We start from the raw sequence: 24,170 nt of genomic DNA, 5'->3' as shown, positions 1-24,170 counted from the left end.
ACCAAGTAAAGACAGTACTTAAATTTGTGCCGGATCTCCATAAACTTTTGAAAAAAGGTTCTCAATTTTTTTCTGAATTAAGAATTTCACCTTGTAGAAATGAAGTCCAAAATATGAGTCAATATTCAGTAGTATGAAAGGCGGCAGGCTTGAGGGATTGCCACCACCTAAATTTGCAAAATTCAAATAATTTCATGAATATTCTGATCCTCGTTAGGACCCCGCCACAAGGGACTTTTGAAACTTTGTTCGTGGACGTTTATATCGAGAGGAAAGGACAAAACATCCAATTCCCTTGTAAATAATATGAACTTTTATTGGATTGATTACCAGTCAAGCTATAATGCCTTTTATTGTGCAAACACTCAGTCTTTGTATTATTCTCTGTCTGCTGGCATTTGTCATTACTCGCGAATTTATATGCCATGCTTGGTCTTCTATCTGCAGGCCTAATGAAAAACAAATATTGCAATGGATTAATCAACCACATAATCTTGTGGTTTATGGCGGAGTTTGAAACAATTTGAACCAGAGAGCCAGCTTTAAAATGTGTTTGTGGGTTCCTTTCAATTTCATCGAGTTTATCAAGAGCAGGGAAGAAATGATAACAAGTTATTGAGTTGATTTTGGTGGCTCTGATCAGAGGACGAGATTGTTATTTTGCATATCAAATCATAGGCTTCAGCTTCAAGAAGAAATGAAGATTGACAAGTACTGCTGTATTCTTATAGCAGTTTATATGTGCTTTGGATCTGTAATTGTCCGGAGAACATCTGCCACAAACACAGGTATTTTGTTTAGTACTTGTTGCTCTGAGTAACTGAATGTTTTATCTTTTTGGGCCAGAATTCATTAGATGGAAACTGTCAATTACTAGCACCCAAAACTGGGGATTCTTTGTCATAGTTTTGCTCATAAAAAAATAACAATCTGAAGAGAAATTACATGTTTGATTAAAAGAATTTAAGATGAAATTCATCAAATGCCTAACTATCAATTACAAGCACCCAAAACTGAGGGTTCTTTGTTAAGATCTTTGTTATATGAAAAGAGCTACCCATATTTATGGGAAGCGTATCATTAATTGTCATTGTTAATTTTGTGTATTTATAGATTTTAAATGGTATATCAGATTTCAACGATTTTAATGATTATATCCATCTCCCTATTATTTCAAATAATTTAGAAGTCTTAAGAAAATATTTGTGATGGCTGCCTTTTATGAATCTGTCATTGATGTAATGGTTTACTAGGGTTTTGCTCATTCTTTACATGGGGTTTCAATTTATCAGTGGAATGCATTAGTGGGAAAAAAAGGAGAGTTCTTGACAGAGGATTTTTTAAAGAGTTTTTGGATGATCGGAGAGATCAGGAAATAGTCCTGGTCTGATATAAAATGAGATAAGAGTTAGATAGTTTTATAAGATTTTTTTTCTTGAGACATAGTATGATCTATGTTCTGTGTAAGTATTATCTTTAATAATAACTTTACATTATATAGCGTTCATATCTTAACTTGAAGGATATCTTAATAAGTGTTATAGATCCTTATATGCATTCTTTCTTTTTCAGTCTGCTGAGTGTGTTTAATACTGTTCTTGAAGAAAAATCTTGAGTAGCAAAAACAAAGTATTGTTTTTAGAGATTAACTTGCAGATAGAGTAATTTGCATTTGTTTTTGGTATCAAAGCATCATTAGTGTTAGGAGTAAAGAAATAGGAATTCCAAATAGTTCAGAAAGAGTTGTGGCTCTTTTTATGGATGCAACGTTAAAGTTATATTGTGATGTGAAAAAGAGAATAATCAAGTTGGAAGGAGAAGCAAAATCAAAATCAAACAAAAGACTAGCAAAAAGAAGTTATAAAAATTGGAGTTTGAATAGACAGAATTATGATAGATGTTAGAGCCAAATGAAGCATGCCATAGTGAGAAGGCAAAAAAGAAAGAAAGGAAGGTGTATCATAGGCATTTAAGGTTTGTGCATAAGTGAAAATGATTGTTAAGAATGAATACTCACCTTCTGAGCAAGAGTTGTTTTTAAAAAGGAAAATTGTAATGTTTAAGATTAGCTGAGGGACAAAACTACTAGAATAGGATTAAAATAAATCAATTCTGGAGTTGGCAGAATTATTAGTGGATGGAAGACATTTAAATGTGACTTGCAAGGAGTTTGGCAGAGAAGATACATAAAGGGGATGAAGATGAAAAGGATGAATTGGATGAAATTGTTGAGTTATGTTACTCTAAAGAAGGGAAAAATATTGATGATTACAACGGGAGAGGAGAAGAATTTGAAGACTACAATGAAAAAGAATGCAACCTATCAATGAAGGTGGCCCAACATGTTGGAGCTATGGAGTGGCCCACATTGGAGATGAAGCTATAACAAAGATGTAGATGTTTTGGGGGCCATATGTGATAAATTCATATTGATTTTTGAGAGCACATCAAAGGAGCAGCTGAAAGGATGTCTTGAAAAACCCATAATTGATGAAAAAAGAGAAGATAATCTCTTTGTTAGAAAAGAAATGAGAATGATGAAAGGAAGAAGAAGAGGCATATGTATTTGCGTTGCATCAAAGCTGTGAAAGAGTTGTCTTGTAAGCAACCAAAGCTTTATAGACATCAAATAGAGCTAGGAAACAAATACCTCCTCATAAAAGAGGAAAAACGCTAAAGAGTATAATGCTAGAAAGAGTGACTCAAAAAAAGTTCTATTTTTAAAAGGTTGGACAAGTAATGAGAAGATCCATAATGGCTTTTAGTGGATGAGGACCACAAGAAATTGGGAAAAGAGAAGGAGAACAAACTAGCAAAGGAAGTGTAGGCCACTTTCACACTAGACATGGCTAGGCGAGATGATAGAGATGAAGATAAATATAAGAATTAAAAAATGAATAAAATCAAGAAGCTCAAAGCATCCCCCAACCATCATTTTGGGAAATAGAATAACTCGAATGCAATAGATGTCATAAAAGGAGACAAAGTAAAGGTGAGGGCATGGGTACTTTGAGGAAATAAAGGGTTTATTTGCCATGTCATTATTGAGGAATGATATCCCCATATTATCATTCATCACATCTTTAGGACAAAACTAAGGAATGACATGTAGGAACAAGGGTTTAAGACAATCTCGTGATGCTGAAAGAAGGGCATATTTTCCTTGGCATGGCTTAAGTGTAGGTAGTAGAGAAGGAACGAGAATGATAAGGAAGCAAGAGGAAGGGTGGAGGAGTGTAAAATTAGAGTTTGACGGGCAAAAGGAAGAGGTAGGAAATGGGAAGGCATGAGAACTTTTGTAGTAACTCATCTTCAAGAGGAGCTCTACTAATTTGATGTTGTCCATGTCAAATGTTTGGTATTATATGTTAAGGTACGCTGTTACACATAAGGTAAACCTAGATGCAAAAATGGGAAATACAGATAAGGCATGTTAATTCTTTGACCCAGTGTCTCAAACAAATGTAACCTTGTGGAATGCCATGGTGGCATAATATTAGAAGAATGTTGTTTATGGAATCAATTGTGTTCAAAACATTTTGCATCAACATTTCAGATCACTTTGTGATCCATCATCAGGATGAAGAGAGTCGAAGGACACAATAAAATGTGACTCATTTCCTCTCTTCATCTCGGTGATGGATCACAGAGTGTGATCTGAAACATTGATGCAAAAAAAATTGAAAACAATTGAATCCAGAAATAACATTCTTTTGATCCTACATGGGTTGTGGAAATCTCTTATCACCGTAATATTGTCAACAAGGTTTGTTGAGAAGGCCTTAGAAAATTTTAATTAGGGGAAAGGGACCTATAGTAGAGTGGGGTATCGATGCATGAGATAATAGTGGCACAAAATGAGCTCTATACTGGTGCACTAAAAGTGTCATATCAATACTTCCCAAAAAGATTCCTTTAAATATAAAAAGGCAACCAACTATGTGATGTCATATCAATACACCACTAAAAATGACCTAGTGGACAACTATCGATCTTATTTTTTGGGGGACCATTTTGGACACTTCAACAAAAAGCATGTTGATGTGGCATCATATTTGACCATGTGGACTTGAAAATATTGTTTTTAAGTAGGAGATTTGAAAATTAAATTGTTGTACAAAATTGAGAAGAGTGAAAATAGAGTGCACCACTATAGGTCTCTCTCCTTTAAATGAAAACAAGTCCCCTACCTACCTATGATCACATTGGAGCTTTATAAGAGGGTATGGATACCACATGACTAAAAATATATTTTTGTTAGATGTCGTAATGCAAAAGCTATCCTCTCACCACAACCTTTACAAAACTTATGCATAGAATTTAACAGAGAAGTTATGCACAAACTTCTTTTGAATGATTTCAAATTGTGACTAATTCTCTTTATACTTTATATTTGCATGAATCGGATGTGAATTTTCTTGTAGTTTCTAAATACCTCATGTGAGGGAGGAAGTGTGGACTAACTTACTAAGATCTATTCAAATTCATATTCATTAATCATTGATAAATATTTGTATACCTAGCTATATATGATAATTAATACCATAAGTAGTTTAAACCACTTGAAAGCATTGGTGTCTATAGTACCACATGTACATGATACCTAGGGTAAGAAAAATGGATAGCCTTGCATTATGCCTTGTATGATGGCCTAACTTGCCCATAACATTCTAGATCTATTATTGACATGAATTAATAAATTCCTATGGCTACATGTCGAATAGGTATAATATTCTTTAATATTTTGTGATATTTATGATACAAAGGTATGTACTAGATAGTGATGTCAGGTTGATCTTGAATTTTGGTATCTAAGGTGAAATATAATCGATTATGAGAAGGCTTTGTTAACCACAATAGGGGAGAGGGTCCTATAGTGGAGCACCCTAACTTCGAGCCTTCCAAAATCTACAATAGATATTTGAAATCACTTTCAATTTTGGCTAGTTGCTTACTTGTCAAGTACCCTACTTAAAAAATTTGGTTTCAAGTCCACGTGGTCAAATATGATGCCACATCACATGAGTTTTTTTGTCTAAGTGTCAAAAATGGTCCCAAAAAGAAGTAAGACCCGTAGTTGTGCATTAAGTCATGTTTATTGGTGTGTTGATGTGGCGTCACATAATTGATTGCTTTTAAAATTTTACTGGAATCTTATTGGGGATAAGTATTGACATGACACTTTTTGTGCTCCACTAATAGACTAATTGTGCCCAATTACCATCCCAACTATTGGACCCTGCTCCACTATTGGCTCCTCTCCCCTATAAAGGGGTTGAAGATAAGTATCCTCATCATGGGTTGCTCTTGCAAGCTAGTATGGAGGTAATATAAAATCACTTAGACACATTCCTTGCAATAATGATGAGTAGAAAAGAATAACTATACCACCACAAAAATTTGTACATTAATGTTTTAAATTTAGGATTATGATTAATTTGTTGATTATCATTATCTAGTGCAATAATGGTAACTAGTGTTACTTCTAATCATATTATATGATCAAAATGCCAAAGGATTGTTATGATCAAGGTCAGGACTATGAAAGTTGGTTTTGTCTAGAAAAGGTTGATTGCATTGTTCATAGTCATTGTTGGGCATGACAAAGGTGTGGGAATCTTTGAGTGATAAGATATGATATACAAGGGATAATAGGGTAAGTAATTAGGAAATATTTTGATGGATTTAACTCAATGTGAATTATTAATTCACTTGAGGCTTTATGCTCTTAGAATCTCCATCCTTCAAAAATACTTAAATTAAGAATTGTTCATGCATGTTGGATATTAAATTGTGAGGATTGTTAATCAATTTTAAACATCTTGCATCTATATTGTTGTGTTGGGTTACCTACTAGTCAACTAATGTTGGACTCTGAAATATGTAATGTAAGTCTCTATATCTTATGACCGCTAAAATCTACTATGATGGTTGAGTTGCAAACTAAATTCTACACTAGCAAATCACTTATAAATAACCATTAGTCAGGTTTGATATAAGTGGCAATTGTGAATATTGGATTGTACATAAGGCAAACAAAATTAGGATTTTAAGACTAGTATAGATATCTTAAATACATCTATCTAAAGAAATGGTAAGAGATATCAATTGGAACTATTGTATTTAACTTAAAATTATTTTATTTTACTTTAAATTATGTTTACTACAAAAAAACAAAAAATCTAATTAAAATTTTAAATTTCTCATCATTATTCAAATAAATCAGTAAAAATCAAAATTTATAAAATATATTTTTTTAATTGAATTAGTTATTCTCTACTAATAATTTAAAAAAATAATATTTGCTACATATTCTAATTATGAAATGGTATTTTTTTTTATAAATCATTTTTAATTTTTTATTTATATATCTATCTAGAACTTATAATTTTGATGAGGGTACATTTTAATTTATATGGTGTTTATTTTTAAAATATTGTGTTTATAATTAATATTAATATTTTGACATGTGAATGGTTGTCAAATGTACGCTAAAAGATAAAGTTTAACATTAACACACTCGCACCATTACATTCCACCATTGTAGAATGCCTCTTGGAATTGATTATTATTAAGTGTGTGTCTTCCTATCGTGATCTAATGGATTTAGTATTGTTGATTGTCCTGGGCACGACTTGGGTATTGATCACACTTAAAGCAACTTTATAATTATAGTTGTAAGCCTTTCAAAGTTTGGATAGCTTTTGTATGACCTTGATGCATGATTTGTTCTAATTAAGTGGGAGGTCATAATATAATATGAGTATGGTGCTTGATATCATTGAATCATATTGCCATAAGACATCATGCAAACAATATTAAGGTTTTCATAATTGTTACATTATGAAGATGTTCTAGCAATCAATGTCGTGTGATCTAAAGCAATGAATTTTATTTTATATTGATGTTATTATGCATATTTTTTGTGTATGGATTCCAACTAGACCATCTATCCTTATAAGGCACTATTGTCTAACATGTGTTGTCAAGATGGAGGATATTTTAATGCTTAATTGTGTTATAAATATAGTTGATAATTGGGACCTTTGTATGTGACTTAGTTTGAATACCTTCTTGTAATGACCTCATATTAACACATTGAACTAATTCAACCAAGTAAAATCATATATAGTTGTGTTTTGTATCATCTTCACAATCATTCTTGGTTAAGGTAGTCCTTGACTTCTTTAGCAAAACTATTACCAAGGTTGGGAATCCAAAAAGGCTATACCTTCAGGATGTAGGAGACAAAAATGGTCATGTCTAGTGTCTATATAGATTGTCTTAACTTCTAGGGAGAGTGCAAGTTCGCATCTTAATAGTTGAAATCCTACGAGAACTATGTGGGACTTCAATCCTATTTGGAAGCAACTATGTAGGTAGCCCTTGTACAAATGATGCCTCTATAACCCAAATCCATAGGAAAGGGTTTAAGGAATCATTCCAAAATATAGGGTGCACCTAAACAAAATCAACCTTCCCTCTTTAATGTGTCATCTTGGAGCTAATTGTATCAAATTGTTGTGAACTAACCCTTCCAATAATATGTCTCCACTATATAGGTATGAGCCAATAAAAAGGGAATCCATCCTCATTGATTATATCTACTTTGTGATTTGTGGTGTTTGGATTTTCCAAAATCTACTCCAATTTTGGATGGATTTGGGTCTATCTTTTATGTGAATGTAGAAGAATGTCTTTGTACTAGTTTTAATTGAAACTATCAAAGTTTTGTGTGTTGAACACTATGGCATTGTGTTTTGGCTTTGTGATAAGTATAGGATAGTATAGGTTAGTCTCAAGACACTAATGAGATCTATTATTCTAAATAATGATATGATAAACTTGACCATGACATGACTTTAAATGAGATAAGGAAACCTATTAACTTTGCATTTAATGATGATACCAAATTAAGCCATTATAATCTGATGGTGTGAGAAACTTTTAATGTGTGGATGATTTGCCTACTCTAATATGTGTTTGGGTCTCTGTTAAGTTAGGATGGAGTTTCCTTGATTGTCTTTGCTAAATGTGGGCAAATAACAATAAAAATTACCATGTGGCAGATGTTTTACCTTTATATCTACTTGGTGGATAGTTGTAGGCTAAGATTTATGATTGGTATATACAAAATGATATGTTCTTAGAAGTCAAATTTATCTAATAATGCTACTTTGAGTTTAAATTTATGTTTAATAAATAATTTGATTCCATGTAGCAATTTGAATGTTTTAAAATGCCTTGAGATTGCTTTATGATTTGGTATTGGTTTATGTTTGTGTTTGGACAGAGGCCAAATCATGTGGTTCAATGTGATTCTTATTCTTGTGTGTGTATCAGCAATTTTGACCCCAAAACCTATAAGACCTCGAGTGTAAATTGGATCACTCTATGGTATGTAACTAAGTCAACCTACTCAATGTTTGTGAATATTTGTGATATCATGATTTTATGTATCTAGCTATGGCCCTAAGTTTGATATAAGTGCAACTAGTTGGTTCTTACCAATATCGTGCAAGTGAAAAATACCTCATGTGATTCATTGTATTTAATCATTGGTCAACTTTTAGTAATAGCATGGAGATGAAGGTTGTCAAAGCTTTCATGTTATGAAACAAATTTGGTTTAGTTGACTACCACTAGTACTATATAGTAAAAAATATTTAAGACTCATATGTCACATCTTAAGGTTTAGTTGGTTATCATGAGTAGCACAGAGGTAATAGATGCAAGAGCTACCCATCATATAATAGGGCTTAGCCAACTTCCAACAATACCATCTGGGTGGTAGATACCAAGTGCTACCCTATACCGGTTTGGAGCATCTTTCCCCAATGGCATGGAGGCAATAGATGTCAAGATCCACAAACTCAAATGATTTAGCGAATTGTGAAAATCTCATTAACAACATCATGTGTTGTATGTTGTAACATTTATGCCCTTTCCACTCATGACAAAAAGTAGTAGGGGTATCTTCTTTGTCACCAAAGCTATCAGAGATCTTGGAAAAAGGATGAGACACATGGTGTAGTATGGGATGCACTAACATTACTTTTCCTAGCTAGGATGTGCTTAAATGGTAAGTGTTAGTAAACCAAGTTATGGGAAATGGATGTAAGAGGATCACATCCACTTGGTCATTGTAGTATACATGAGTTGATCAATGTGCACGTGTGTATGTGTTGTGTGACATCATACTTGTGCCCTTCTTGGTGATGACAAGTAGTATTTGATGCTTGTTTGTCACCACAACTAGTAGTGATATAGGAAAAAGGATGGGACCAACAATGTAGTATGGGCTACATTGACATTCCTTTATCTAGGTAAGTTATACACAAGAATTTATATGTTAGTGAACTACAAAAAGAAGAAGCTTGCAATAAAATTGTAACTACTTTCTTTTTGCTAGTTGAGGACTATGTGTACAAGTGAGGTGGTTAAGCTATTCATGTGGTGTATATGTGTGTTTTATATATGAGTTAGTCACACTATGTGTATGTGATGCATGCAAAAGTTATCCGCATGCTACATATGTGTGTGTATTATGAGCTAGTCACATTTTGTATATATGAGGCATGCATGAGTTTTTCACATTATGTGTGTGTGTTGTATGCATGAGCTACCCACGCTATGTATATGTGATGCATGCATGAGTTTTCACATTAGTTGAACTAGAATATGAGACACATGCATGAATTATTTGCAATGTGTATATGTAAGGTATGTGTGAGCTAGTCATTATGTGTACCTATGATGTGTGTATGAGCTAGTCGAATTGTGTAGATGCATGACACTTGGTATGAGGTCACCAAGTGTGTACATGCGATGTACATATGAGCTATGATCACTATATGAGTTTTTGTGTGTATGTACATTGATGTTGGCATTGAAGTAACATTTGACTAGAATGCATTTGCTATCATACTATTGTGAATGGATCAAACTGAAAGCATAAGATCAATTAATAGTTGATAATTTAAAAGGAAAACAAAAATCTCGTAACAATGGATGAAGCCTATCTATTATTGGTGTGTGAACTACAAAGCCTTTGATACATAGACAAGGCCATTATGGATAAGCCCTTGAGATTTAGGTTTGGGTCCAGGGATACTCTTGATATTAGGAGCTTGCCATTTCTAGCGCGAATATGTAAAAATGTGGCCTAGGGTAAGATTATGAAACTAAGACTTCTACATTATATAAAGGTAGCTTGGCTGATTAAGATAGTACTTAAGGTATCATGATTTAAAAAAATTGTAGTAACCAAAGTGATTATTGCGGATTTCTGGGTGGAAACATAGAAAGAAATTAAGTTAAAAAAAGTGCAGAAGTATCCAACATGGGCAGAGGCAAGCCATGGCAGTCAAGTTCTTCATTTTTTTAATTAGGAGGTTCAAAACTTTAAGAAGATGAGGAGGATGTTGTAATTGTCTTTTTAATGATTGAACCTCCTCTTGTCAATTTCGAGTCATTTACATATTTTTAAAAAATATTTGGGATGGGAGCTTTGTATTGAACTTGTAATTTTTAATTTTTATAATGGTTCGGTGGGGCTTTACCCATTTTTGACATGTTTTTATTTACTTGTGGGGTGTGGGGTGTGTTGCTGGGGAAAAAGGAGGGGCGTTTTTGGCACAGTTCTTAGAAAATAGATTTTTAAATGTTTTTTTGAGGAGTTTTTGGAATATAGAGGATATCTAGAAATAATCTCAATCCGATATAAAATGAGATAGGGTAGATAATTTGTAAGGATTCTTGTCTAATATAAATATGATATAATGTGTTGTGTGAGAGTATTATCTTCAGTTATAGCTATACATTTTGCTGCATTCATTTCTTAGCTTGGAGAATATCTTAATGAGTATTATAGATCCTTCTATGCGTTCTTTCTCTTGTAGTCTACTGAGTGTGTTTGATACAGATCCTAAAGAAGAATCTTGAATGGCAGGAACGGAGTATTGTTTTTTTAGATTAATTCGTAAATCAAAGAAATCTACATCACACACCAAGGATGGACTTGGAGACTTTGTATCAATTCTACTAGGAAACTCACAAACAGATTGTCCACCAGCCATGCCCTACATTTTATTATTGATTTTTATTGTAAGGGAACTCAGTGCTATCAAGATACCTAGAATTTTACAGAATGAACCTACTTCGTACATTCTAAAAGCTAGCCTTGGAAATAAACCTCAGCCCTTGCTCGTACAAGAGAGCACACAAACCACTTGTTCTCCATTTGCATCTACGTAATTTATTCACAGAGAATATTAATATATAGGTTATGGAAGTTTCTACAATTCTTTATGGAATCTATGTAAATTCAAATTGTTTAGTACTCATTGTGACATCCAACTGAATTTTTTTATGGTATTGGACCAGGTTGTGGCCTAAATTTCAAAGAATCTGCCTACGGTAACTCTGGAGACTGCAATGCGGAAGGTCTGACTTGGAGTGGACTAAGAACCACAGATCGTTGCACCAATGCTTTCAACATGGTCTCTTATGCACTAGCTGCAAGAGCATCTCTTGCTGCCAATAGATCTTACATCTTCCTGAATTCGACAGAAGAAAGTTTTTGCAGAGAGGATTTTTATGAGAAGTATCCAAACATAAAGGAATTGAACTGTGGGATGGAAGAATTTACGTTCAATAATAATGCTTGTTCAAAGCTTACAGTTGAAAATGTTGTTGATATTCTTGGAAACGATTTTCTGTCCTTGAAGAATGAGTGCAATAGCCTAACAGGTAAAAAGCAAACTCATGCCTGCATAAGCTGTCTTCAAAAATACAGTTTCGCCACAGTAAAACTACTAGCAGAAAATGCTAATCAACGAAATTTTAGCACTACTATGTGTGGGATAGCCCTCCAAATTACACTGATTAGCATGAATATAAACGACACTGAGTGGATTAATGCCTTCCGCAATTGTCTAATGATCAAGACCACAAAAGGTACCATCAAATACTCGGAAACCTTGCATACTCCTATTTCATGCTATCTTCTTTAAGGTTCAATTAATCTCACCGTAATCTTGTTTAAGTTGAATACATTGTTGGATTCTGTGGTTTGTGCCTATAAAACCATAAACTGCTACATCAAAAGACACTCGATTATGAAGGATATAATAAATTCAAGATGTAAATATAAGATATTTTACATTCACTTTCTTTCTGTACTTAGTCTTCAGAAAGTGATTAGGTAGCAATTCAAATTTAATTATGCCTGCGTAAGACTTTGACAGAAGCCTAAAAGTTTGAATTAACAGTCATGTTCATTATTTGCAAGGAAAAGGAAAATTGAAATTAAAAGAAGAAAATATTTGCATGAAATTGCTTTCATTTTTCACATTGTAAGTTTTTTACTGAAAGCTACAAGAGAATATGTTTTGATGGCGTGAAAAGTGCATCATTCCACTCAGCTCTAAAATTAGTATCTTAATTTTTATTTTCACGAGCAGTTCGTTGTGGTTTGTGTTAATTTCAGATGATAATAGAAAATTGTGCATCCTACGATTCATTATGCATTTCAACCATAAGGTTTTCAGATCAGGATTTTCATTTTCATTTTCAGGAACAATTTGTTTGGTTTAAGGTGTTCAGATGATCAAAGAGAAACAGAATCAGTAAATATTTAGAAACAAGAACAATTATGCAGGTGAAGGCAATGGCTATTGTATCATATGTCCTTCAATTGTTCCTTGCCTTACATATAACATATTCCCACTCATTTAATTTGTGTTGGAAATGAAATTGCATTTATTTCATTTGGGTATATATAGGAATCGCCATCATTGTTTCTGATAATAGAAAATCGTGCATCCTACTATTTATTATGCATTTGAACCATAATGCTTTCAGATCAGGGTTTTCATTTTCATTTTCAGGAACAATTTGTTTGATTCAAGGTGTTCAGATGATCAAAGAGAAACAGACGGTAAATATTTTGAAACAAGAACACTTATGTAGGTGAAGGCAATGGCTATTGTATCATATGTCCTTTAATTTTTTTCTTGCCTTACATTGGAAAGCATGATATGATTTCTTATGTTTTGGTAACATATTCCAACTCATTTTATTTTTGTTGGAAATAATTGCATTCGCTTCATTTGGATATGTATAGCAATCACCATCATTTTTCTGTACCTCAAGCTTTGGAATAATACCCTTGAGAACTAGACCTAAGAAAAAAAATCACAGCAAAGTTATGCCTGGAGAAAACAACAATAGACTGCTTACCTTTATTACTTTTAAAACCTAGTGGCTGGTAAAGGATAACTTTCATTCTTCTCTAAGCATAAATGATACACATTTATTCCTCTAATTGTAATGAGCTACCGCTTCCATTTCTTTCTGCTTGGCCTACTGTTATTTCCTGCAGTCACCATATGAACTAATTTTGACTGGTTTCCCATTCGCAGATGAAGAACAGACTGACAAGGTTTTATATGGGTTCTCACCAGTATCACTGTTAGCCATTGTTGGAGGGCTTCTCTGCAGAGGGAAATGGAAACAGGAGGAAAAGAATATCGAGGGTACCACATGAAGTTTCCATTCTCTTTATATACTTTCCCTGCCAGAAATCAACTTCCTAAATTAAATTCTTCTTAAAAATGCAGATTATGATCAGTGTTCCATCGAAAGTTTTAATAGCTACAGCTTCTCCAGCAAAGAAATTTACAACGCTACAGACGAATTCAATGATACAAACTACCTTGGTGAAGGGACTGCTGGCAAGTAACTTATTCAGACTCACAAAAACTTCTACAATTATTTCTCTTCTAAAATATGATTTCAACTATTTTGGTTAAACCATTTTTGTATCAGACAGAAAAGTTGTATATAATTCCTGAATCATATAATAGGAGAGAATTGTGTGCATAGAAAACTGAACAAACTAACCAAGCCCAGAAACAAAGGATCTTATAGCCCCAAAGACGAAATAGCCACCACAACACAGCTCCAAAAAGGAAAAAGGCATCTACACCATCACATGTTTATAGTTCATAAAAACATATGCAGCTAAAGCTATAAAACCAGCATTACGATAGGAGGGGACTCCCAATCATCAGGGTTGTCCCACCCTCCATGAGGCAGATCTGTTTCATCATCCATTGGCTCCCAACTAATAAGTGTTGTGTCCTCTTATTGGAAACATTGTTCAGAAAGACCATGGAAGTAGCAGTTTTCTTAACTTTTAATAATTTTTTTATAAGTATTTCCTATAAATTTTCTGCAATCTCATGACCTCAGCATATATAATTTCTCAAGATACCCATTTAAAAGAGATATTGATTAATTTTGTCATGTACTTTGCAGGAAAGGTTTACAAAGGAGTTTTGCGCAACAAAAAGCAGATTGCTGTGAAGCAAATCGTCAAAGATAATTTTGTAGAGACCTATTTTAGGGAGGTCAAAAATGTTTCAAAAATCAAGCACCCAAATTTGGTCTCATTACTGGGCTATTGTGAGGACAGGCATGAATATTATTTGATTTATGAGCTATGCTCCCAGGGAAATCTGGCTGAATGGCTTTTTGGTATTTTTATCACCACACCTAGCCTTTTTTTAGCTTCTCTCTATTTTCAGCATTTCATTTTCACTCTGCAAATATGTCCAACTAATATCCTGGAATTTTGTATGATCAATTAAAATGGTAGGACACAACAAAACGTTGTCATGGAATCAAAGACTAAATATTGCAGTTGGGAGTGCTCGGGGTCTATTGTTCCTTCATTCACACCCACAAGGTTGCATTGTTCACCGAGATATAAAGGTATTAGGCTTGGCCCTCGTATCCTTAAACCTTAAAAACTTTGTCATAAGTTTTTTCGTTTACAAAAAAAAAAATGTACTGTATAGGAAAAGTGCGGGAAATATCATCAAAACCCCATTTATAAACCATTTGTATGTAACATCAAAAGAATTCATGCTTAAGATTAGATTTACAATCTTATGTGAGAAACTGGATTTGTATCCTTTCTGAATCTTTCTTAAGGGTACTGTTTAAAATTAGGTAGACCAGTCCATCCACCCATGGCTCATTCATAGCTGCCTACAATATGATAGGTTCCAATCCTATAGGATGCTAGGTTTCAAGTCCCAGGCATTTTGGCTTAAGTGTTACCCCGCAGACCTTGTCAACCTAGCCAAAGAGTGTCAAGTTATTTATCCCAAAAACCTAAGTCACCAAGTTCGAATTCGAATTCGAAGTTCGACAGCTTTGAAATTCGAACGAAGTTCGATGCGGAAAAAATTCAAAATGTATAAAATTCGAATTAAATTCACCATATGTAATTTTTTTTTAAATTTAATAAATATATGTAATATATCTATAAAATTGCCTAAATAGTTTAACATTGATAAATAGATTTGAAATCATTACAAAAAGATGACACATTTATAAAATATAAACCATAGGAAACATATGCTTTCACAATTGCAAAGATGTTCTTTTGTCAAAAAGGTACAATAACAATCAAAAACTTTAGAACTTTAAAATAACTCTAAGTCATCAAGAGCACTTGGCTGGGATGCCAAATCATCATCATCTGTATCACTACTCAGTTCATCATCTGCAAAGTCAAGCTCATCTGCATCTGGCATTGCTATGCCTTCAAGAGTTTGTTCTAAAGAAGTGTTCTTTGCTGAATTGTTCATCAGCAATTTCAAATTGCTGCGAACATAGACAAGATCTCCCAACTTTCCAGTCAGTAATTTGTTCCTCTTTTTGGAATGGATGTGGTCAAAGCAACTCAAGTTCCTCTCACAAGCTGATGAACTTGCTCCCTGACTCAAAATTCGAATAACAAACTCTTGCAGTTCGGGAGCTAATGATCCATAAGCGATCCACCATCTATATCCAGGCATACGTGGCAAGTCATATTTGGCTTCTGCCCCTCCAAACATCCCTTCTCCTCTCTTGTATTGCCAACTTTGATCTCTGATTAGTGCTGCAATTTCTCGATCTGGTACATACCTGCTAATGGCTTGGTAAAGCCCTACCATGATTTCATTATCACCCCTTCTATCAATAGAAAACAACTTAGGCTCCAAAAAGCAAGCTGCTGCATGTAAAGGTGTGTGCATCATTTTCCATCTGCAATCAACTATCTCCCATATCTGCATATATTCTGCTTCTTCATTATTTAGTGCTTTTTGAATAGATTCCTTACACCGGTCCATGCTTTCATAAAGCATGCCAAGGCAAGGAGAGTCACCATCAACCATATGAAGCACATCAACAATTGGTTCACATACAAGCAAAACTTTTGCTGCACTTTCCCAGAAATTGCTGTTTAGGATGATTTGCTCTATGTTCTTCCCCTTAGGGCCTTTAGAAAGCACTGAACTTTCCCACTGATTGGAACAAATAACAGATCTCAAAGCTGCTTTTTCTTCAACCACTCTTTTCAAAGTGATATAATATGAAGCAAATCTTGTTTCACAAGGCCTCAACAATTCCTTTGATGCATGCTGCCTATAAATACTCAATGTGAGACGATGATTCCGTATGAAATTTGCAATTGCTCTCCCTCTATGAATAGCTTCATTTACCCATGGGAATTTAGCCAAGTCATGAAGCAACAAATCGAGACAATGGGCTGCACATGGGCTCCAATATATCTGTGGGTACTTCTCTACAACCAGCCTCCCAGCTCCCACACAATTTGTTGCACTATCAGTTACCACTTGAACCACATTTTCCACCCCTACTTCAAGAATGGCTTCCTCTAATATTTGAAAAATATACTCTGAAGTTTTCTTGTGGTTCATGGTGTCAATGACTTTCAAAAACACAACACCTTCAGGACAAGACACCAAAACATTAATCAATGGCCTTTGACACATATCTGACCATCCATCACTCAATATAGTGCAACCTGTTTCCTTCCAAGTGGCTTTGACATCAGCTAATTTTTCAGTCACTCTGTCTTTTGACCTCTGCAAAAGCGTTGTCCTGATAGCCTCTGAACCTGGGGGTGTGTACCCTTTGCCAAACTCTGCAATTTTCTGAACTGCATTACGGAAATGAGGATTTCTCGCAACATTGAATGGAATAGCACTTGTGTAAAACAAATCAGCAACTGCATCATCCACCTGTTGTTTCTCTACTGGTTTCCAAAAGTTGTTCAGTGTTCCACTCTGATTTGATACACTCACCGGTTTGGATTGCACAGAAGAGGAAGACATGCCAGATGTGAATCTAGATATATCTCCTTCAATTCTCTGTTTTTTTTGTGCCTTCTTCATTTTGCCTACCGTTGAAGCAGCCAACTCTTTTTCTAGAATAGCTTTAAGTTCTGGAGTCGCACCTATGCATGCTTGAACACCTCCACCTGGACCCCCTGTATTAGCAAGGAACCTCCAAAAAGCACATCAGTTATCTACCATAAAACAAATATAGTTGATACCATAAATATATTTTGTCTGAAAATAAATTAAGAGTAATATTTAGAAAAAAGATAATAGAAAAGAGCTGGTAAATAAATTTACAATATTCCAAGGTAGTGCACATATCTCTTCACATTCCTTGCTTCTCATATAAAATTGGAACTAGCCAGAACCTATAGATAACCTTAGTGTTGAAAACTATGATCCATAAACCTGTCTGAAGAAAGCTAGTTGGGCAGGGTTAAATACATTTGTGTGCAAAATTATGCATTCATATTAGACCAAGCATCCTTCATAAGGAAAGTATCTACAGGCAAAAAAATCCCATATAATTTCCTATCAGACCACTAAAAAGTAAAAAGACAATTTCATATTTCCGATACACCCAAATATAAACTCTTGTATATGCAGCCATCAGACAGCACATTTGATTGTATTTATTAATTAATTGAAAATAAAAATGCTGTTGGTTTTTAATTAATTAAAACGGTCAAATGTGCAGTTTGATGGCTGCATAGAAGTTGCATATAAGAGACATTTGACATACTATTGACTTACTGACAATTTTGACAATAGATCTTTCCTTCACGTGTGCAGCCTACAAATATTTTGCTGACTGAAGATATGGAGGCAAAGCTTTCTGACTTTGGCCTGTCTCGAGTCATTGCCTTTGAGAAATCTCATGTTGTGTCAGAAGTTAGAGGAACAATTGGCTACCTCGATCCAGAGTATGCCAAAAAAGGGAAACTGACACCCTCCAGTGATGTCTATAGTTTTGGGATTACTCTTCTGCAGCTTCTTTCAGGTCGAAGAGTCATCAACCTTGATACACAAAGACCAATGACACTAGACAAAATGGTAATATCTATTGTTCACTTTCTTTCACAAAATTTAAATTCTTTTTTGCAAGACATTCACAAAAATGAGAATGATTTTATTATTTCAGGCCAGAATGGTTTCCAGAACAGGGAACATATTTGATTTTGCAGATAAAAAGTTGAAGGGATACTACTCTACTGATGCATTTGAACTAGTCCTGAAGACTGCACTCCAGTGCACCTCGGCCACCAAGCTCAAACGTGTAGGCATGAAAGACATTCTGTCAGAGCTAGAGGAGGCTCTTGAGATATCAATTAGAACAATGTAAAAGAGAGAAGAAAAAAATTAGGAATTAGAAGTTAAAATATTGTCTAATCTCAAATAGTGAGTTTAGATGTGTACCATATAGCAAGGGGTAAGATCAGATTTATCCCATGAAGGTGTACATTTTTTTGTTAATCCTATTTTATGGGAGTGATAATAGTTAGGATTTAGAGAACATGTAAGATTGTTGAACCCTACCCCAATCAAGTAGATTGAAAGGCTCAAAAGGAGTTCATGTAAAGAACATCGTTGATAATGAACGAATCTTAATTAGACACAGTGCCTTTTAGGATTAAATAGAATGGATGAATTATTTAGACAGGATGCTTCCCAAAATAGAGATAAAAGGACAGCTTTCTTTGTATCTGCAATTTTTTTTCTTTTGTTATCATTTGTAAAGAAACATTATCTTACTAATAAAACTCATTCTAGTTCATGATATCAAATAAGGGTTTGTCAAATAGAAATAGATAAAAATAATGAAGTCAAATAGTTGATAGAAGAGGAATCCCTTTACCTGAAAGAGCTGTCGGCATTCGGGAGTTTATCTCCACAGTTGGGGTTAAGAAGGTTAGGGCCTGGTCTTTAAAAATATAGAATTACTTATTATGACCATATACTCCCCTAGCAGTTTGTGTTTATTTTTAAAAAGGGAGTACATGGGTTTCATACTAGGTCTTAAGCAGTCCTGATGTTTGGAAAACAAAATTAGAGAAATATGACAATCTCCACCAGTTCCAAAGAGACAAGAATAAGCCTCCATAGTGAGCATTGTTCAAAAAAATAGTAATAGAAGAAATCCCAGAAATTGGACCATTCCAACATAATCGAGTTGTATATCAATCTTTTGCGTGGAAGAAATTTACTAAAATCAAAATATGATTATTAAATATATATACTATCATCTATGACACCTACTTAAAAAAATTGCAATGTCTTGTAGCATTGAACACATACTTTTATCTATGATATTAATGATTTGTAGCTTCGGTCGGAGTAAAACTATCATATACATGATTGATCTCTATTACTGATCATAGTCAGCATGATTAATAATTAGGAAGATATCATTATGTATATATGTGCATAGATATATATATATATACTAAGTTACCGGTTCGGGTTCGAAGAACCCGATACGCCGGTATGGCAAAATTTTTGAAAAGGGGTTTGGGTTCGTTTGGGTTTGTTAGTACAAAAACATATAAATTCTTTTTATATATATATATTTTTTGATATTTGTGAAGTCTATAAGCATGAATTAAAAATTTGCATGTCACATATCATCATATAAACAACAAAACAAACATCAGTCTTCAACTCCTCTTTGATCTTGGAAGCCAAATTTTGTTCACCCTTTCTTCAACCTGCCCTCATAAAACATATGTTTGCAACACAAATGAGGTGAAATGAGTGAATATAATGTTTTAAAAGTCACTTTTAGGATATAAGTTTCACTTTTTAGCAGGCGGATTTCAAAAAAAAATTAAATTTTGCATATAATTTGCTTTTTTGGGCCACCTGGATTCGACCTGGGTCTGCCTGGGTTCGACTAGGTTCGACCCGGGTTCGACCAAGGACGAACCACCTCTGGGTTTTTCGAACCCAGTCCGAACCGGACCCGAACCAAGAACGAACCACCTCTAGGTTTTTCGAACCCGAGTCGAACCCAATCTGAACCGGACCCGAACCAAGAACCCATTCAAACTAGGACCAGTACCAGGGGGGTCCAAGGGCGAACCCGGTAACTTAGTATATATATAGCGTGTTAATCACAAGGTTTGGATGCCCTTACGCGTTGGTTTGCGACAATGGATCGGCGTTCACATCATTGAGATTCTCAAATTGGGCTTTTGAGTACGGGATAACCCTCAAGTTTTCATCAAATTATTATCCTCAGGGTAATGGATTAGCAGAATCCACAAACAAAAATTTGCTCAGTATCATCAAGAAATTATTAGAGAGAAGCCCCAGAGAATGGCACACCCAGTTGAGATTTGCTTTATGGGCAGACAGAATCAGAACAAAGAACGCATTAGGCATTTCGCCTTATTTTCTAGTCTATGGCCAAGACCCAGTCTTCCCCATGCAACTCAGGATTCCGACCTTGAGATTCATTCAGGAGTACATGGAAGACACAGATGCAGTGCAAGCCAGGTTGACACAGTTGATGAACTTAGAGGAGAAAAGAGATCAAGCGCTAGAAAATTTTGCTAAACACCAAGGAGTGGTGAAGAGATGGTTTGATCGACAAGCAAGAGTCAAGGCGTTCTGAATTTCAGATCTCGTCCTGTATTGGGACAAAGCACATGAGAAAAGAGGGGAACATGATAAGTTTGATAAGCTTTGGAAAGGTCCTTATCAAATTTCAGAGATATTAGGAGAGAATGCATTTAGGTTGCAGACTTTAACTGGAGAAGACATCCCGTTGCCTGTCAATGGGAGATATCTTAAACATTATTTCCAATCCTAAAATGCCAAGGCCTTCCCTTGTACATAATTAGTTTAGTTTGCTTTCGTTGTTTTCCGTTTGTTTGTTTTCCTCGTTTTGTTTTGCCCTTTTGTTTTTCTTAGTTTAGGTGTTTTTTGTTTTTGTTTTAGGTTAGGTTGTTTTGTCCTGAGGGGTATCCATTTGACATTGGGTGATTTTGTTATGTAACGCTCTGACTTCCTGCTGGATTGTTGGATGCATTTGGAAAATCATGAGGTCTTTTGGAATTACCAAGGGAGTTTCTTTTAATGAAGCTTTGAGTCAGGACGTATTTGCATTGAAGTAGATTAGCTTATTGAACTCACGTATTTTTGTCCTTCAGTTATTATATTTTCACATACTTATAATCTCCGAGTCATTATGGTTTACAGGCGAAGCTGTGATCAGTGAAAAATCTAAAGTCTAGCTTCAGCGCCACCGCAATCCTCAAGCCCTAGTGAGTTTTTAGTACTCACGAGCCAAAGAATTGACAGAACTGAAAAGCAGTATCAAAAGAAAAGATGAAAAAATGAGAAAAGATCAAAAGAAGAGAAATGAGCTAAAAGGAAATATCAAATTGGCTAAAGGGAATTTTCGAGTAACTCCATCGGGGCTATAGACGCCTGGCTGGCAATGGAGCAATGTTCGTGAGCTTGCGGCGATAACCTCGTCGGGACTATGGACGTCTGACTGGGAGCGAGGCTCTATCCAGGATGCTTTTGGAGTTTAGACGAACTACGTAGCTTATCACAGGGGAACCTGGAGATCATGATTGTCTTGTTGAGGGGAATTAACGCATTTGCACACACATGGGTAACTGTGGACTTGATACTTTGTCTCAATATGATGGTCTCTTCTTGTAAGTGTTTCTTAACTCCTGGTTTTGTTGAGGGAGGTTTTCTGAGTCTTCCTTTAGAAGGATTGATTCCCAAATGTTTTGCAACATTTCTCAGTGGTGTCGCCAGATGTTGTGACCATTTCACACATCGCCCCATACCAAATGGGGACCCCCCTCTTTTTGCTTGTTTTTCGCTCGTTTTCGCTTTCGTTTTTTAGGGTTTTGTTAGTCAGTTGGTCGTCTGGATTTAGGGCCAAGCCTTAGGGTTTTAAATTTTGCCTTTTCAAGCCAAAATCCAGTCATTTTTGAGAGCTTTTGAGCTTCTTTTCTAGAATGCAAATTTTGAATGCAATGAATTCGCCAAATTGGTCTAATTTTCAATTGGAATGTTCATGCAGAGCTTAAACTTGTCTAAGTGTTGACCGTCAATATGAATTTTTGTTTGATTGAATATTTTGACCAAATTTTGACTTTTTTGAAGTTTGATCCTGGGCATTGGAATTGATTTGTTTTCGCCTCGTGAAGTGTTAAAATGTGAAAAATCTTGTTATTTTGGCCTGTAGGAGCAAAATCGCTCCTGTCCCTCAGTGAAGGACGGGAGCTCAATTTCAAATATCTCATCATCCTTGCAGAGTCCAGACAAATTTTACGTTTGAAGTGATGGAGAACGACGAGATCTTTCCATTGAATATAAATTGAAGATTTTCATGAGCACAGAAATGCCTCCAGGAAGAAAATCGCTCCTGTCCCTCAGTGAAGGACCGGAGCTACGATTCAAATTTCGTTTCGTCCTTGCAAGATTTTGATAACTTAACAATTTGAGGACGTCCAAGGGAAGATGCTTTGCCAAATGAATATAATTTGAGATGCAAAAACGAAGGAAAATGACCTATATTGACTAAATCGCTCCTGTCCCTCTCCAAGGGACCAGGGCGAGGTACCTTGTAGCTCTCGTCCCTCTCTCAGGGACCAGAGCGACTTCCTCCATTTTGCAAAATCCAGACAAGGGTCAAGGCAAGTTTACGTTCAAAAACGAAGGAGAACATGAGATGAATGCATTGAATATAATTTGAAGATTTTTTGGACGTCCATACCAGTGCTAAATGCCTAGTTCGCTCCTGTCCCTCAGGAAGGGACCAGAGCGATTTTTGATATAATTGCTTTTCTTGCAAAGTTACAAATGATGTCAAGGCATGAACGAATAGAGGGAAAAAGGACGAGTCCGTTGAATATAAACTTGGAACCAGGCAAAGTGAGATAGTGGCCACAAGGGAAGGATCGCTCCTGTCCCTCTCCAAGGGACCAGGGCGATGATGATGATAATACTCTCTACGCAAGTTCAAGGTCGTTCCTCCAAAGTTCAAGACCGCTCCAAGTCAAGACGAAAGGTGGCGAAGACATTTCAAGGCATTTCCATCAAGCGCAAGGTTGTAAAGGTCATCACATGGAAGGATTTGCGCTCTAAAGACCCAGATCGCTCCTGTCCCTCAGGAAGGGACCAGAGCGATATCTACATAATGGCGTAGATTTCAAAAGGCAAACAAGTTTCGAGCAACCAAGAAGGTCGAAAGGACGTCATTCCACGCAATGAAGTTGATTGCAAGTTGGTACAAACAAGAACAAGCACATAATGATGAACTTCGCTCCTGTCCCTCAGGAAGGGACCAGAGCGATATTAGATGTATTGATCATTTCATACAAAATTCACGTAAGGACAATATATTGCAATGTTCTGGAGGGTCCATGGTATGATAACAAGGTGATAAACAAGAGTTTTGAACGTCCAAACATCGCCAAATCGTGTAAAGGCCCCACATCGCTCCTGTCCTTTGGACAAGGACCAAGGCGATACTATCAAAACACTCACGTTCCTTCAAAGATCAAGGCGAAGCGAGGTTAGGAAGTGCGAAGGACGACGTTTGAAGGACATTGCAAAGGAGATCGAAGTTTAAAAGTCGCCAAGATCAAGGAGAAATAATGGATCGCTCCTGTCCCTCTCCAAGGGACAAGGGCGATGGTCCCTTTAATGCATCCAAACACATAATAAAAGCAAATGGGAATAAGCGCAAAAGAACACAAGCATTGATATTTCGAAGGTCAAAGATACAAGATGAACATGAAGACATGGAGATCGCTCCTGTCCCTCTCCAAGGGACAAGGGCGATGTTAGATAAAACACATGACATTCTTTGAAAGTCACGTTAAGACAAGGACGCACATGGTTCTAAATGACGTTTGGAAGATGATACAAGGAAAGGATCGTACCAAAATGGATAATTTCAAGCAAAAAACTTAGGATCGCTCCTGTCCCTCTCCAAGGGAC

At 35.5% G+C, this 24,170-nt stretch overlaps 2 protein-coding genes across 5 annotated transcripts in view; one reads left to right on the top strand and one right to left on the bottom strand.

Annotated features, from left to right (window-relative positions):
• Positions 1 to 385: 385 nt before the first annotated feature.
• Positions 386 to 18,894, top strand: LOC131062720 (probable serine/threonine-protein kinase PBL28). Of its 3 annotated transcripts, none has more exons than XM_057996435.2 (8): positions 386 to 788; positions 11,386 to 11,958; positions 13,425 to 13,538; positions 13,623 to 13,736; positions 14,323 to 14,541; positions 14,663 to 14,778; positions 17,994 to 18,254; positions 18,343 to 18,894. In XM_057996435.2, the coding sequence occupies exons 1-8, from the start codon at positions 698 to 700 to the stop codon at positions 18,541 to 18,543; spliced, it is 1,689 nt and encodes a 562-aa protein (XP_057852418.2). In that variant the 5' UTR covers positions 386 to 697; the 3' UTR covers positions 18,544 to 18,894. The 3 variants fall into 3 exon arrangements, with proteins under 3 accessions (XP_057852418.2, XP_057852420.2, XP_057852419.2); XM_057996437.2 differs by lacking the exon at positions 386 to 788 and adding an exon at positions 10,680 to 11,106; XM_057996436.2 differs by lacking the exon at positions 386 to 788 and adding an exon at positions 10,680 to 11,284.
• The window catches only part of LOC131062719 (uncharacterized), a 59,103-nt gene continuing 50,345 nt past the window's right edge, over positions 15,413 to 24,170 (bottom strand). The window contains exons 1-2 of one of the 2 annotated variants that reach the window (XM_057996432.2): positions 19,057 to 19,457; positions 15,413 to 17,350 (exon numbers count right to left, since the gene is read on the bottom strand). In XM_057996432.2, coding sequence (XP_057852415.2) covers positions 15,498 to 17,350; positions 19,057 to 19,075 — 1,872 coding nt within the window. In that variant the 5' untranslated portion in view covers positions 19,076 to 19,457 and the 3' untranslated portion in view covers positions 15,413 to 15,497. Of the gene's footprint in view, positions 17,351 to 19,056; positions 19,458 to 24,170 lie in introns of those variants that run through there. The other variant, XM_057996434.2, reaches the window with a different exon arrangement.

The sequence above is a fragment of the Cryptomeria japonica genome, chromosome 5 (assembly GCF_030272615.1).
Source record: "Cryptomeria japonica chromosome 5, Sugi_1.0, whole genome shotgun sequence".
NCBI classification, from domain to species: domain Eukaryota; kingdom Viridiplantae; phylum Streptophyta; class Pinopsida; order Cupressales; family Cupressaceae; genus Cryptomeria; species Cryptomeria japonica.
The sequence above is the reverse complement of the archived record's forward strand: the minus strand, read 5'-3'. Positions and strand labels throughout refer to the sequence as shown.

Coding starts and splice junctions, on each gene's coding strand:
- LOC131062720 (XM_057996435.2), top strand. CDS start 698: ATGAAGATTGACAAGTACTGCTGTATTCTTATAGCAGTTTATATGTGC. Junction 13,539..13,622: donor GGAGGAAAAGAATATCGAGG/GTACCACATGAA, acceptor TTAAAAATGCAG/ATTATGATCAGTGTTCCATC. Junction 14,779..17,993: donor TTGTTCACCGAGATATAAAG/GTATTAGGCTTG, acceptor TCACGTGTGCAG/CCTACAAATATTTTGCTGAC.